Here is a 14533-nt window from a genome sequence, read left to right as displayed (position 1 = left end):
ATTCTGTTATGCACACAATTTTTAACTTTTTGAAATAATAAGTGTAAACACCCAAACAAACCTTTTTTTCCTCATTTAAATTCCACTAATGGTATTTGCATCCTTCTTCATGATGAGGACTGTGCTGCAGCCATTGCCACCCGACGGGGCCGTCACACAGAGATCCTGTAAATTCCTGTTCCGTTACTCTTTCAAAGCAACCGCTTTTAGAAACTGGACAGACGGATGGACTGGAGATTATCAAGGACGCATCACTGAAATGCACAACTTTCTGTTCACTTCATCATCCTGTTTTCTGGAGTAGATAAAATCACAAGTATCTAAAAAGTCTGTATGGGACTTGCAGGTATGGTCGAGACTTTCTGTAATTTTAGGCCAATTTCCAAGCCAAATTTGGGCGTTTCCAAGGAAAAGCAAGTTTTATAGCTGAGGTCCTGGGCCTACAAGAGTCAATGATGTTGCAGGCTTTGACGTAAAGGGGACGCTCCTGTCAGGCATTTCTACGCTCCCCTGCCTTTCTGGCCAATGTCTCCTTAGGCTTTTGTGGTGTTAGCAGTCGTGGCTGTGACGGCTGTGCCTGTCCAATCGTAAAAGCATTTTTAGATTTGAAAAAGGAACATTCACAAACAGTTCAGCGACACCTATTATGTAGCAAGAGGAGTAACTGAATGATGTTCTTAGCATTAGTACACTTTAAATGACTATTACCAATAGGGGACTGAAGTCTAGCCTGGCAACACTGGTTGGACAACAGCAAAAACCGCCCAGGACGTGGCACACGTCCATCCAAGATCACGAATAAACTGCTTATCACTCACATCTCCAAACATAAAATAGCATACCAAAATAAAGAGTCCGGGCATTCCAGACATATTGCAAATTTATTTATTTCTTCAGTCATACAGCTGTTCTGACACTGCCATAGCACATACCCCGGTAAAATTTGAAGAATGATCAGTTGTGTTACTCTACAAATGGAACCCATCCTAGAATGTGAACCTCTGGGCATCATTTCATGCGTTAGTTATCTCCAAATTCCAACTGCAGGTACAAAAGAAAACGGCAATTCACAGGTGACAGCAGTATAAAGCCTTATCCAATACTTACTACTGGACTGAAATTTTTAAAAGAGAGGCAATGTTAACACTAACGCCACCTCCAAACAAAATATTCATATAAACAACTTAACAGTGTAGCGTCGCTTTCATGATTTCCCTCCCCTTCACTTGTGTGTTGGCCACAAAGCACACAGAATAAGAGGAACATTTTTTTTTTTTGTGTGGTGTGTGTGTGTGTGTTTTGGGGTGAAGGTGGGCAAAGAGAGCACTTTGCAGAGATTTAGCTTGCTATGAAAACATTTAAAGTTATAAAAACTAAAACCCCTTTCCCCTCCCACTCCTCTAACCAGTACCCTGTTATACCTTCCAACGGTGTCAGCTCCAGTCCATCAGAAGTGGCATCTCAATCAAAACAAATGGGGGATTTACACAAGACCGTCTGCCAAGTTAATGTTTTAAAATCAGTTTACAAAGATGTGCTTGCAGAGGTCTTACAGTCCACACATCAACTACAAAACAGCAAGAGTGAGGACGTGCAGATGTTAACCTCCAACTCAGTGTCTTGTATTTATTAGCACAAACGTTTCGGAGTCTGTGACTCTACTATGGACGTATGTCACATAAACCAGAATCAGGAGCAGGACCAAGCACATGTCCGTGTGTGTGTGTAGACCGTTAAGGTCCTCACTACTAATCTCAGAATAATCAGGTGGCGTTTACAAGGATGCAGTGATTCAGCTTTCACTTTCACAGTTTAAAATTAAACAAAGGAAGCAAACAGGATAAACAAGTGGCATTAATCCTCTCCTTGTTACTTTTTTTTTACCCTTACCCAGAACTATAATTATGATTATGCAACACATAGCTCCAATAGGCACTTGTGATGTTCAACATGGAACGAAGCCTGGGGGGACAGGATTATCAAAGTGGGTGAAAAAGTAAAATTTACGTTCAAGTAAGCAAACTACAGCTCTGCAGTACTTTATACAAAGAAAGGATGCAAATTTCTGCTACTATGAAAAAAATCAAAGTGGTTTATCGCTCCAAGCAGTCAGATGCAGCCTAAAAAAAAAAAAAAAAAAAAAATACAACTAAGAAGGACAAAGCTGATAACTTTTAAGGCCACTTGAATTTTTTTCCCCGTAAATAGATGATAATCTGCGATGGCGGAGTTTTTCTCAACTCTTCCCACAGCATGAACATCTTTAAGCTTTGAGCAGCACATCCAAACCTTCTGTATAAAGCAATTCCAACCTCAAGGTTACAACCAAGACGTGGTCAGAGTCATATCCAATAGTGCACAATGTACACCTGAGGTAGTTGCCCACTTAGAAGGCTCCGCAAATGCTTCTATTTGCAAAAATATTTTTAACTGAATGATTTGAAATTCTACAAAAAGTAGTCTGTAAAACTCTTGATACAAGTTGGCTTGGTGTTTGAGTGGCAAGTTTAAAACAGATTGTTGACCACCTCTTTTACTGAATAATAATAAAAAAAATGCTTTTCAAGCACTAAAAGTCATCACTGTCATGATGGCCCTTATGGTTGTTCCGAGTCTTTGCCAGCCGAGTCTATTCACTTTTGGCCCATTCAGCAAAGACACATGCAATCCATAGCTGTAGTTGAGTTACCACCCGTGACCAGATGGGTGCCAGCATCACAGAACAGGTCAGCACACTATTTGTCACCAAGAATAGCATACTGGTTGTCAAGTTGTAGCTGATGAGGAGCACCTTTGCCAACACCTTCCTCCCTAGGTCTGGTTTTGTGTTTCACAACCTCAAAGGTCTTCTCCATTTCTCGATCCCTAAAAGGTAAACAGATAAAAAAAGACAAAGACGCATTAAGCCACTTTCATCTTGTTACCCGTCTCAATGAAAATAAACAATGAAAGTGTTGCAGCCCAATATATTCCATGATAAAATGTCTTCCTTGTTGGATATATTATATATCAATAGTGGATATTAGATAAAGAGGGTTTTCCATCCATCCATCCGTTATCCAACTCACTATATCCCAACTACAGGGTCATGGGGGTCTGCTGGAGGCATTTGTAACCAGTTTTGGTGTCTGCTATTGTACTGTGTCCGAACTACTATACCACAGAAAGCAGCCTTCTTCTCAGCTGCAGGCTGCAACTGGTCTTTAATATTCTCACTGTTTTATAAAGTCAACAAGACCTGACATTTGTATAAATTAGACGTTCACTGTAAACAAAACCACCATGTGAATCAAATAGAATCACCACCAGTACTGTACATCATCAAATCCCACACAAGTTAAACTCCTTGTAAAATAAAAGTAGTTGCATAAAATATTTAATATGTTCTCTGGAGAGATTCAAGTTGGAAAAGACTGTCCTAAGTGCGTTTTTTCCCTTGTCATTTTACCACAAAAGTAGTGTCAGGACTTGGAAACTGCTTAAAAAGACAAAACTCTTAAAATTAATGTAAATACAATTCATGTTTGTGAGGAAAACGGGCCCTTTCCAGATTTGATGTTTGTATGTTCAGAAATGTGGATGAATGCAAAAGATATACAACTAAGAAAAAAACATTTGGTGGCGAACACTGAATTTTCCTTTATTACATACTTTTTGGTTTCTACGTGCTTCGCGGTGGCTTGCAAAGATGGGAACTGAGTATCACTGAAGATCTCAGGTGGTCCTTGTGTCGGTCCACGTTTTGTAGGGCCAAGTCTTGCTCCAGGTGGTCTATAAACACCTGAAGACTTTGGCTCTGGTACTTCCACTTCTGCAAAATGAAAATACAGTCAATGAGAAAACATTGAAAGTTTAAAACAGTTTATATATACAATATAAAATAGAACATGCAATTCTATCTATACAGGGACATACACTACATAGGATATGTTGTTAGAAGTTCTACAGAGGGTTGGGTTTCTTTTTTCCTTCACAGAACAAGCTGAAGTCTAATCTATTCAAGATGGGCAGTGCACTCTGCCAAAGTTGCATCTTATCTCTCACTGTCTTTTCTGTTCATGATATTTGGCTCTCAGTCAAGTACGATCTAATTAAGCACCTAAAAACCTCAGAGTGTACATTTCTCCTTGAAACTGGTCTTCATTTTGACAAGTAAGAGGGGAAAATATTTCACAAGTGGATAAATATAACAAGTATTGCAAACTACAGTATTTAAAAGTAAAAGCACACAGAACCATTAGACTGATCAGTGGTTTGCTTCAGCAGTAGTATTATGGGTATTATTATAGGGAACCAGATCTTCAGGTCTACTGACCACAACTGAGATTGTGGGTATAAGCGTCCAAAGTAAGGTTCCTTGAAGTGGCTGTTAAGCTTGGAATGACAGCAGCCAACTAAGGTCATTTGTGTACTCTGTGAGGATACCCCCAGAATGACTCTTATGGTAGATGTAAAGTAAACTTAATGGATATGGGGAACATCTGGAACAGACTACGACAAACTTTAAATATTTTTCTCTTTCACTAGATGTGGAAATTACAAGAAACGGGGCTTTAGATACTGATGGGGATATGCAGTTTGGTCATTCTGTCAATATAAGAACCTTCACCAGGACAAACTTTTGGAAAATGCATTAAACAGCCTCATCTTGTTTTGACGCAAGACTCGTTTTTCAGGTCAAAATGATGAGTTTTGCTTTTATTTAATAAAGTGGTCACCAACTCAGGTCAAAAATCCACACTGAGAAAGGTTTAATAAAGGCAATATTTTTAGGACTGAATATAAGCATATTACTTTATTCATAGCATAACCCACAAACTGAACAAACTTACCAACAGGTACAGATACAGTGGGTGGTGGAGCAGATTTATTCCAAGGACCGGATGTTTTGTCTCCTCCACTAACCATTACCATTTCACCATCCTCGCCAATTTCTTCTTTTTTGTCATACTCCTCTTCTTCCTTTTCATCGCTAACATTAAAAAAAAGAAGAAGTAAAAAAAAAACACTGATTAGCTATTTCGGTTAAAATAACAGTGGACAGCGGCCATCAAATAAAACTGCTATATCAAAATGAGGTATTTGCTAGCCACTTTACCATGCACAATACTACAAAGGATTCTGAACTTACTTTCAGATTACAGCAATTCAAAATTGGCATATTTTGGCATATTTTGCTGAACACTGGAAGATCACGTGGACCGCATCTAGAATGTCATGACAGAAAGGATACGCAACTTATTTCACGGTTTGTGCATATGCTGGGTGGTTAATGTCTAAGTGTTATGAGATGTGCGCTCCCGTTAGCTACAGTATTAGGATGCCTCTCTTTTCTGCTCCTGTCCTCTCTCTGTGCTGGAAGAATCATCAGAGGATGTGAAAGGGGTAAATAATGTGCACAGGTGCTTGCACACATTGAGTATGCCCGAAACACCTATACCCAGAGTTATCAGGATATGCCCTTGCTCTCCATAATAGTGAAATATATTAGCAAGCACGGAAAATGGATGGACAAATGTCAAATTCTTTAAGCAATGATATCCAATTGTACATTTATTGCACTTCTGAACTTCCTTTCCAGATTGCAAATGAAGCAGCAGCAGTGCAGAGGTACTGCAACAAGGTTTACTTGGTTTGGCTGCCAATTTTATGCATTTGTTTTAGATGTCCCATATTCTGTTAAATACTGTTCATTAGTGTTGATTGGCATAATTCGCCAGAACATTTTTTTGCACTGAATATGCTGTTTGCGCCGAATATTTTCCTGGAAATCTGTCTTGCAGCTGGCTTAGGCAAATTTTTCCCCCCAGATGCCTTGTGATGCTTTGCAAGGCCAGCATGGCATCACAGAGTTGTAAAGCCATGCGCAGAACATTCAGATATGTTTACAGTAATGCCAAGCATACCTGGTGCAATTTTCAGAAATCATGGAAAAGCAACTACTCATACTGCATAAAGCATGTGAGCGCATTTGGTATGACTGACATGCCATGACATAGGTGCTAAGACCCATGGGTGTACATGGCCCCAATGGACAGCTTTTTTTTTTTTTTTTTTTTTATTAAAAAAAAGGGTAAAGGGCCACAGGCTTCTAAAAATGTTCTGAATGTACAAAGAAAAGAAAAAGGCATAACTGGACACACTAATGGCTGAAAAACGGACAATATGGTCCATTTCACAGAGAGAACTGGAGCTTTGTAAACTATGTAATTTACCATTTGGTGTGTTTATCTTGGATTGCTCCAGTAAAGTTTTCGGAAGACTATTTTGTCACTGGCCATTTAGTTCTGTGTGTTGCTATATGATAATTACATTTTTGAAATAAAAAATGTGAAAATGAGCACAACACCAGTATTAACCAATATACCACGATCGAACCACAATGAAATTTTATAGTGACATCAGAAAATCAGCTTGGTGCCAAATGTGGCCATCACTGGATTGGAAGCACACGAAGGGGAGAGAAAAAAACAAACAAAACAATCCAAACACCGTTTTAACTGCAGAGATGTGCTGAAACCACCCCATGCCCTCCATCCACTGAAGTTTGACAGTGCTGAGCAATATTTTTCCCGGTCTCTTACTGCACTCGTTTCACCAAGGGGGAACCTTGCTACTCCACTCGCAGTCATTTCAACCTCTCAGATCTGCTTTTAGACTGATTGGTGTATGTGGGCCATCAGGAAACTTAAAAAGGTAAACACAGGTCCTCAAGTCACAAAGGTTGAGAAACACTGCCGGATTTCCTTTTTGCATGCATTTAAAAAAAAATAAAAAAACAAAGAATTGCCATTTGAGGCATACCTAAACCAAATACAATGAGAATATCACATGTACTGTCACCAGATACAGAATACCGATCCCTGTGCCCTGGCAATAGAACACCACATGGCTAGTTATGCATGCACATTAGCTATGCAGCTGTAATTCCCAAAACAAGCTTAAAGAACTCTCCACCTGCCCTCAACAGAAAATACAGGACACTGAAAAAATAAAAACAAAAAAGTGATCACTGTTTACAAGGTGTTTGGTTTCTTCTTTATAAAGAATGTGCAAAGCACCTGCACAGACACATGGGAAGAAGAAAAAACCTTTCCACTGCACCCAGAGCCATGACTTCAAACAATGGAACAAGCCAGTCACATGCAGTCACTCCATGGCATGGCCAATGTGTTCCCTAAGACCGGAACACTACGAGTCTATATTTTATTTACTTACTGCGTTTGTTGTATTCGTTCCACTTGCATCTTTTATTGTTTGAGGCACAGTGGCACAGTGGTTGGCACTGCTGCCTTACAGCTCAGATTACATATTTGGACAAACTAATCAGTCCGGTATAGTTGGCAGACTTTGCCCTAGCCCTCAGGACAACAAAAGACCATTGCATCATCATTATCCACTCAAAACTAGTTCACTTCCTCCTTCCCCATTGACTTTAATGCATTTTGCCGAGTTTTTAATGCAGTTTGGAAACATTTTTGTGATTTTGCCAAACTCACAGCAACACGAACTCTGCAATATTTGCTCAGCACTACTTTTCATCTTCTATAGTTTTTCTAAGGGTTCTCTATTACTTTACATGCAGTAAAGTCCAAGAAAAGGAGTAAAATGACTGATTCTTTTTAATGGGCATCACAGATGCAACAGGACCATGAAGAGGCTTGCAGTATGCTGCCAATTTTGCATAGGAGCTTGTTTTTAACTGTTCTTCAGGCTCACTATAATTTACAAAGGAAATACAGTGCATCTGGAAAGTATTCACAGCGCATCACTTTTTCCACATTTTGTTATGTTACAGCCTTATTCCAAAATGGATTAAATTCATTTTTTTCCTCAGAATTCTACACACAACACCCCATAATGACAACGTGAAAAAAGTTTACTTGAGGTTTTTGCAAATTTATTAAAAATAAAAAACAGACAGCACATGTACATAAGTATTCACAGCCTTTGCCATGAAGCTCGAAATTGAGCTCAGGTACATCCTGTTTCCCCTGATCATCCTTGAGATGTTTCTGCAGCTTAATTGGAGTCCACCTGTGGTAAATTCAGTTGATTGGACAGGATTTGGAAAGGCACACACCTGTCTGTATAAGGTCCCACAGTTGACAGTAGTGCTGGGCGGTATACCGGTTCATACCAAAAACCGTTTTTTATTTTTGTTATCATATGGATTTTTCTTATACCGGAACACCGGTTTAAAAAGCCTAAACAACATTCGGAACGTGGCGCAGCAGGAGGGGACCTTTTTCACTGGTGCACCGCAACATACGCATCCAACAGAGTACATGTGTTAGTGGAGGTATTGAGCGGTGAAAATGGACAGAGAACATTCTGAAACTGAAGCTGTAGCAGACGATAAAGTTGAACATGATAACACAGAAGAACTTTTGACGAACGTGTCTGTTATCTGTAGATACTTTGGTTTTAAAAGGTCGGATGTGGAGCATTATGTTTAAATGTATGAATACTGTTTCTATACTACTGGATAATACTGCAAGGCAAGTTGTACTTGTTTTATTTTATTTTTTTTTCCAATACTGTGTAATGTATCTGGTTACTGTGTAATACTGTGACGGTGCCGGTCCCCTACAGACTCCCTCTTCCCACATGGGAGTCTGTTAAACCAACACCGTCGATAGTTATGACCGAGATGAGCCGAGAAATCTCATTGAAGCCATGGGATGTTGGAAAGTGTTCAAGTGCTTTTGTTAAAAACAGTCAAAGTAAAACCAAAAGTGTCCGTTGGACAGTGTTTAGAAAAATACAGTACCCAAATAAATAGCAAATCCATAAAGCCAGTGAAATGTGGGGATAAAATCCATAATAAATATATCCGTTAAAATGCAGTCTCTCTCCTCACCTGATCGCAGCACACCACCTTCTGTCTCCACAGCTCACCCTTCACTGGTGTTGCTGACAGAGCCTTTGCAGCATGAACTTCTTTCTGCCAACCCCTGTTTTGGCTGCCACCACACTGCGCAGCCAGACCGTCCGAGGTCGGCACACCTCCCGTCTTCCTTCATGCTCACTCAGTCACTTCTCAGATCCATTTGGAGGTCTTACATTTCGCTCGCCCCTCTCCACACGCTTACTCAGTGGGGTGAACCAGCCCCTACATCGCCTAAGCCTGCACTCCCTCACGGAGCCCCAGCTCATGCTGCCTTCTCCTTCCTGGTGTCTGGATCGTCTCCCATGACTGCCTTTTCCCTTCTTTAACCTCCTTGTGTTCTTCTATCTTTTCTTTTTTCCTTCCCCCATCCTGCCGGCCCATAAATATACGTCTCCGTCCGTGGGCTCAGCGCCTTATTCACATGCCACACTAAGCCGACGAAGCAATTGAGAATGATCAGATGCGACTCGCCCCAATCACCTCATCAACTCCCTGCGGTCGAGCAATCGCGCCCACGAAGACAGACACGGCGAACTGGATTTAAAAACGGACCTTTTTTTTTTTTTTTTGTTTGTTTTTTTTGACCCACTAAACAACAAATAGTATTATAAATGCAAGTTGCAGTTTTATTATATATATATATATATATATATATATATATATATATATATAGCTTAGCTTGAAGCAAGGTCTATATTAATGCAATTTGCCTTAATGATGGTTCAGTTGGTAAAGATGTCATCTCCAAGTTGCACTTGTTTTATTTTAGTTTGGTGAATGCTGTGTAATGTACCTGGGCTTGAAGTTTTAATGTAATAGTATTATTACTGGAAGTTGCACTATTATTTATTTTATTGTTATTATTTATTAGTTTATATATTATGCAGTTTAATGATGGTAAAGTTGTTTAAAAAGTCATTTTAACATGTCAGTGGACAGAGATTGTTAACATTAACAAAGTGTAGTTGGTTTACAAAAAAAATTTGCCATTTATTTCTTTTCTAAGACATGTTCAGTGCAATACAACTAAATGCCTCTTTGGATGGTTGACAATTTGTTGTCAAAGTTTTAAACTAAACGGTTTGCAAAATTTGTTCAATAAAAAGGTTCTATATTTTGACAGCAACTGTCATGCAGTTGGATTCCTTCTCTTCATTTGTGCCCCCCCCCCCCCCCCCTTGAAAACTATCACTTTATGGGGCCATGCAAACCTGTATTAATACTTGTGTGCACATTAAAATGTTTTTTTGTACAATGTACAATTCTCATGACAGTGGAATAGGTTATTCTTAGCCAGTCTACTGCAGTAATTGCAGAGGAAAATGTGATTAACTCATGCATGGGAAAAAAATACCGTCGAATTCCGTGAAACCGGTACAATCTTGAAAAATACCGTGATATACAATTTTGGTCATACCGCCCAGCACTAGTTGACAGTTCATGTCAGAGCACAAACCAAGCATGAAGTCAAAGGAATTGTCTGTAGACTTCTGAGACAGGATTGTCTCGAGGCACAAATCTGGGGAAGGTTACAGAAAAATTTCTGCTGCTTTGAAGGTCCCAATGAGCACAGTGTCCTCCATCATCCGTAAGTGGAAGAAGTTCGAAAGGAGAGAGGAGAACCTTCCAGAAGGACAACCATCTCTGCAGCAATCAGGCCTGTATGGTAGAGTGGCCAGACGGAAGCCACTCCTTAGTAAAAGGCACATGGCAGCCCGCCAGGTGTTTGCCAAAAGGCACCTGAAGGACTCTCAGACCATGAGAAAGAAAATTCTCTGGTCTGATGAGACAAAGACTGAACTCTTTGGTGTGAATGCCAGGTGTCACGTTTGGAGGAAACCTGGCACCATCCCTACAGTGAAGCATGGTGGTGGCAGCATCATGCTGTGGGAATGTTTTTCAGCGGCAGGAACTGGGAGACTAGTCAGGATAAAGGGAAAGATGACTGCAGCAATGTACAGAGACATCCTGGATGAAAACCTGCTCCAGAGCGCTCTTGACCTCAGACTGGGGTGACTGTTCATCTTTCAGCAGGACAACGACCCTAAGCACACAGCCAAGATACCAAAGGAGTGGCTTCAGGACAACTCTGTGAATGTCCTTGAGTGGCCCAGCCAGAGCCCAGACTTGAATCCGATTGAACATCTCTGGAGAGATCTTAAAATGGCTGTGCACCGACGCTTCCCATCCAACCTGATGGAACTTGAGAGGTGCTGCAAAGAGGAATGGGCGAATCTGGCCAAGGATAGGTGTGCCAAGCTTGTGGCATCATATTCAACAAGACTTGAGGCTGTAATTGCTGCCAAAGGTGCATCGACAAAGTATTGAGCAAAGGCTGTGAATACTTACGTACATGTGATTTCTCAGTTTTTTTATTTTTAATAAATTTGCAAAAACCTCAAGTAAATTTTTTTCACGTTGTCATTATGGGGTGTTGTGTGCAGAATTCTGAAGAAAAAAATGAATTTAATCCATTTTGGAATAAGGCTGTAACATAACAAAATGTGGAAAAAGTGAATACTTTCCGAATGCACTGTATTAACAAAATTAGAATGGTTGCCTGGGGTCAAGCTTTACTCAAATACATTATACAAAATACAAAACACTAAATTATGGTACTGGAACAATATGTACCCAATATCCATTATACCTAATGGCAGGAGAGTGCGTAATCTGAGTGAGGATAACACATACATACAGTTGTGCTTGAAAAGAATTTTCTATATTTCTGCATAAATATGACCTAAAACATCATCAGATTTTCACTCAAATCCTAAAAGTAGATAAAGAGAAACCAGTTAAACAAATGAGACAAAAATATTATACATGGTCATTTATTTATACAGGAAAATGATCGAATATTACATATTTGTGAGAGGCAAAAGTATGTGAACCTTTGCTTTCAGTATCTGTTGTGACCCCCCCCCCCCCCCCCCCTTTGCAGCAATAACTGCAACTAAACATTTCCGGTAACTGTTGATCATTTCTCCATACAGAACAGAATGTTAGCCCATTCCTCAATACAGAACAGCTTCAACTCTGGGATGTTGGTGGATTTCCTCACATTAACTACTCGCTTCAGGTCCTTCCACAACATTTCGATTGGATTAAGGTCAGGACTTTGACTTGGCCATTCCAAAACATTAACTTTATTCTTCTTTAACCATTCTTTGGTAAAACGACTTGTGTGCTTAGGGTTGTTGTCTTGTTGCATGACCCACCTTCTCTTGAGATTCAGTTCATGGACAGACGTCCTGACATTTTCCTGTAGAATTCTGATATAATTCAGAATTCATTGTTCCATCAATGAAGGCAAGCCGTCCTGGCCCAGATGCAGCAAAACAGGCCCAAACCATGATACTACCACCACGTTTCACAGATGGGATAAGGTCCTTATGCTGGAATGCAGTGTTTTCCTTTCTCCAAACATAATGCTTTTCATTTAAACCAAAAAGTTCTATTTTGGTCTCATCCGTCCACAAAACATTCTTCCAATAGTCTTCTAGTTTGTCCACGTGATCTTTAGCAAATTGCAGACGAGCAGCAATGTTTTTTTTGGAGAGCAGTGGTTTTCTCCTTGCAACCCTGCCATGCACACCATTGTTGTTCAGTGTTCTCCTGATGGTGGACTCATGAACATGAGCCAATGTGAAAGAGGCCTTCAGTTGCTTAGAAGTTACCCTGGGGTCCTTTGTGACCTTGCCGACTATTACACACTTTGCTCTTGGAGTGATCTTTGTTGGTCGACCACTCCTGGGGAGGGTAACAATGGTCTTGAATTTCCTCCATTTGTACACAATCTGTCGGACTGTGGATTCCAAACTCTTTAACACTAGAATTACCAGAGCCTACGAAAAAACTCGTAAATCCGTCCCACCTTAAATCGCGTCTTAAATCCGTTTGCACCTCTCCGTCAGAGTCCTTTGTCATCTAAATGTGCTGATAAACAAAAGCTACTAGCAGCCAGCTATTCCATCCCCCCACCGACTTAAAATGAACTTCTCCTAGCTCAAGCCTTGCCTTGATTTGATTATCTGGGATTGAAGTGGAGTTTTAGAGTGGAAATAATTCTAGCGTTATTTGGAATACACGCATTTCATGTGTGTTCCATTTCTATAGTAGTCTGTGCAAACACATTTTTAAAACAGAAACGTTTTTCATATTCTAATAGTAAATGACAAAATGTAGGCATAAACTATATAACGTATGAAGCCTGAAGTCCATATATCAAAGAAACATTTTCACAAAAGGTACAAATAAGAGAACACGTGCGCTTTCATTCAAAAATATTAAAAAAAAAAAAAAAAGCCGCGTTAGCATGCCACATTGACATTCTTACTACAACCACCGCGGTGGCGTAATGATATCAGCCCCTGACTGGGAATCAGAGGGTTGCGAGTTCGATCCCGCACGGCTCCACTTCGAGAAAAGAACTGCTCTTATTCTTACAATTTTAGAATAACAACATAAATTTGATTTCAGTCTGTAGCAGCCGGTGTAACTTATGATACTGGTAAAGGTTAGCTTTTTTTTTTTTTTTTTTTTTTTAATTCACTTTTCATTCTCGCAGTCGCATTCAGAATCAATCCATACAACCCCATCTGACACAGCTGGTTTCACATAAATAAAAGTGCACTTTTATTCAAGACTATAACCGAAGAATAAAGAAAGCAAGTTACAGTTGGTGGTTGATACGACAGCTTGCGTGGTGCAATGTTAAGAACTGCTGATTTCCGATCCGTGCTATATAAAATCATCACATTCAAATATTAACAGTTCCCACACACCCAAGGTCCGCCATTCCTACATTTACGACATGTGTACTTGTTGCAGTGTACACACCTCTCTCTGCTATGGTTCCTATTACAGTGAATGAGCACCTGACACTGTACTTTCTTCCCTGGGGGAAGCTGAGGTCTTAGAACGGAAGTTTGTTGATGCTGTATCATCTTTTCTTTTTCCATCGCCTTTTCCTGTAAGAAGCGACGACGAAGTTCCTCTGCAAGGTGAGCCATGAACACTCTTCTTTTCTCAGTGGACCCCGTGCATGCCTTATACAGTACGTGTGCGTTCATCGCTGCTAGGTCAAGGATGTTGTAGAACACAACAACCGGCCACCTGCGTGTTCCTGTTTGCACTGAACAAGCACGTGCCTTCTGGTCCATGATGTCAACGCCATGCTGGGGGAAAAAAGAAAGACAAATATATGTGACATTTTGAAGAAATCATTTTATCACCAGAATAGCACCAGAATACTTCGTCACACTAATATTTTTTTCATTAGCATACCTTCATGTGGTTGTAGTCTGTGACCGTATTTGTTTTTTTTTTTTTTTTATCTTGCCCAATCTCCACATCATGGTGCATTGTGCTGAGAATGCAGACAGACTTCATCTTTTTGGGCACATACACTGTCAGCATGGCACTGGGAGATCTAAACACCAGCGTGGAGAATTGTTCGTGTACTGAACTGACTTTAGCTTCAGGTGGAAGTTCCCGTCGCACTTTATTCATGGTGCCAAGCAGAGTTGTATTGCGGTGCAGCAGTCTATTAGCCAGCGAAAGTGACGTGAAGAAGTTGTCTGTTGTTACGGTTCTGCCTTTGTCCAGAAATGGCTCCATAAGCTTTATGACCACAGA

The 14533-nt window shown here is 40.2% G+C and overlaps 1 protein-coding gene across 1 annotated transcript in view; it reads right to left on the bottom strand.

Annotated features, from left to right (window-relative positions):
• Nucleotides 1–871: 871 nt before the first annotated feature.
• Nucleotides 872–14533, bottom strand: part of cdv3 (carnitine deficiency-associated gene expressed in ventricle 3) — a 36986-nt gene continuing 23324 nt past the window's right edge. Inside the window, exons 3-5 of the mRNA XM_028804029.2 lie at nt 4833–4972; nt 3652–3811; nt 872–2865 (exon numbers count right to left, since the gene is read on the bottom strand). Coding sequence (XP_028659862.1) covers nt 2736–2865; nt 3652–3811; nt 4833–4972 — 430 coding nt within the window. The 3' untranslated portion in view covers nt 872–2735. The remainder of the gene's footprint in view (nt 2866–3651; nt 3812–4832; nt 4973–14533) is intronic.

This window comes from Erpetoichthys calabaricus, chromosome 6 (genome assembly GCF_900747795.2).
Source record: "Erpetoichthys calabaricus chromosome 6, fErpCal1.3, whole genome shotgun sequence".
In the NCBI taxonomy this organism is placed as follows: Eukaryota; Metazoa; Chordata; class Cladistia; order Polypteriformes; family Polypteridae; genus Erpetoichthys; species Erpetoichthys calabaricus.
The sequence above is the reverse complement of the archived record's forward strand: the minus strand, read 5'-3'. Positions and strand labels throughout refer to the sequence as shown.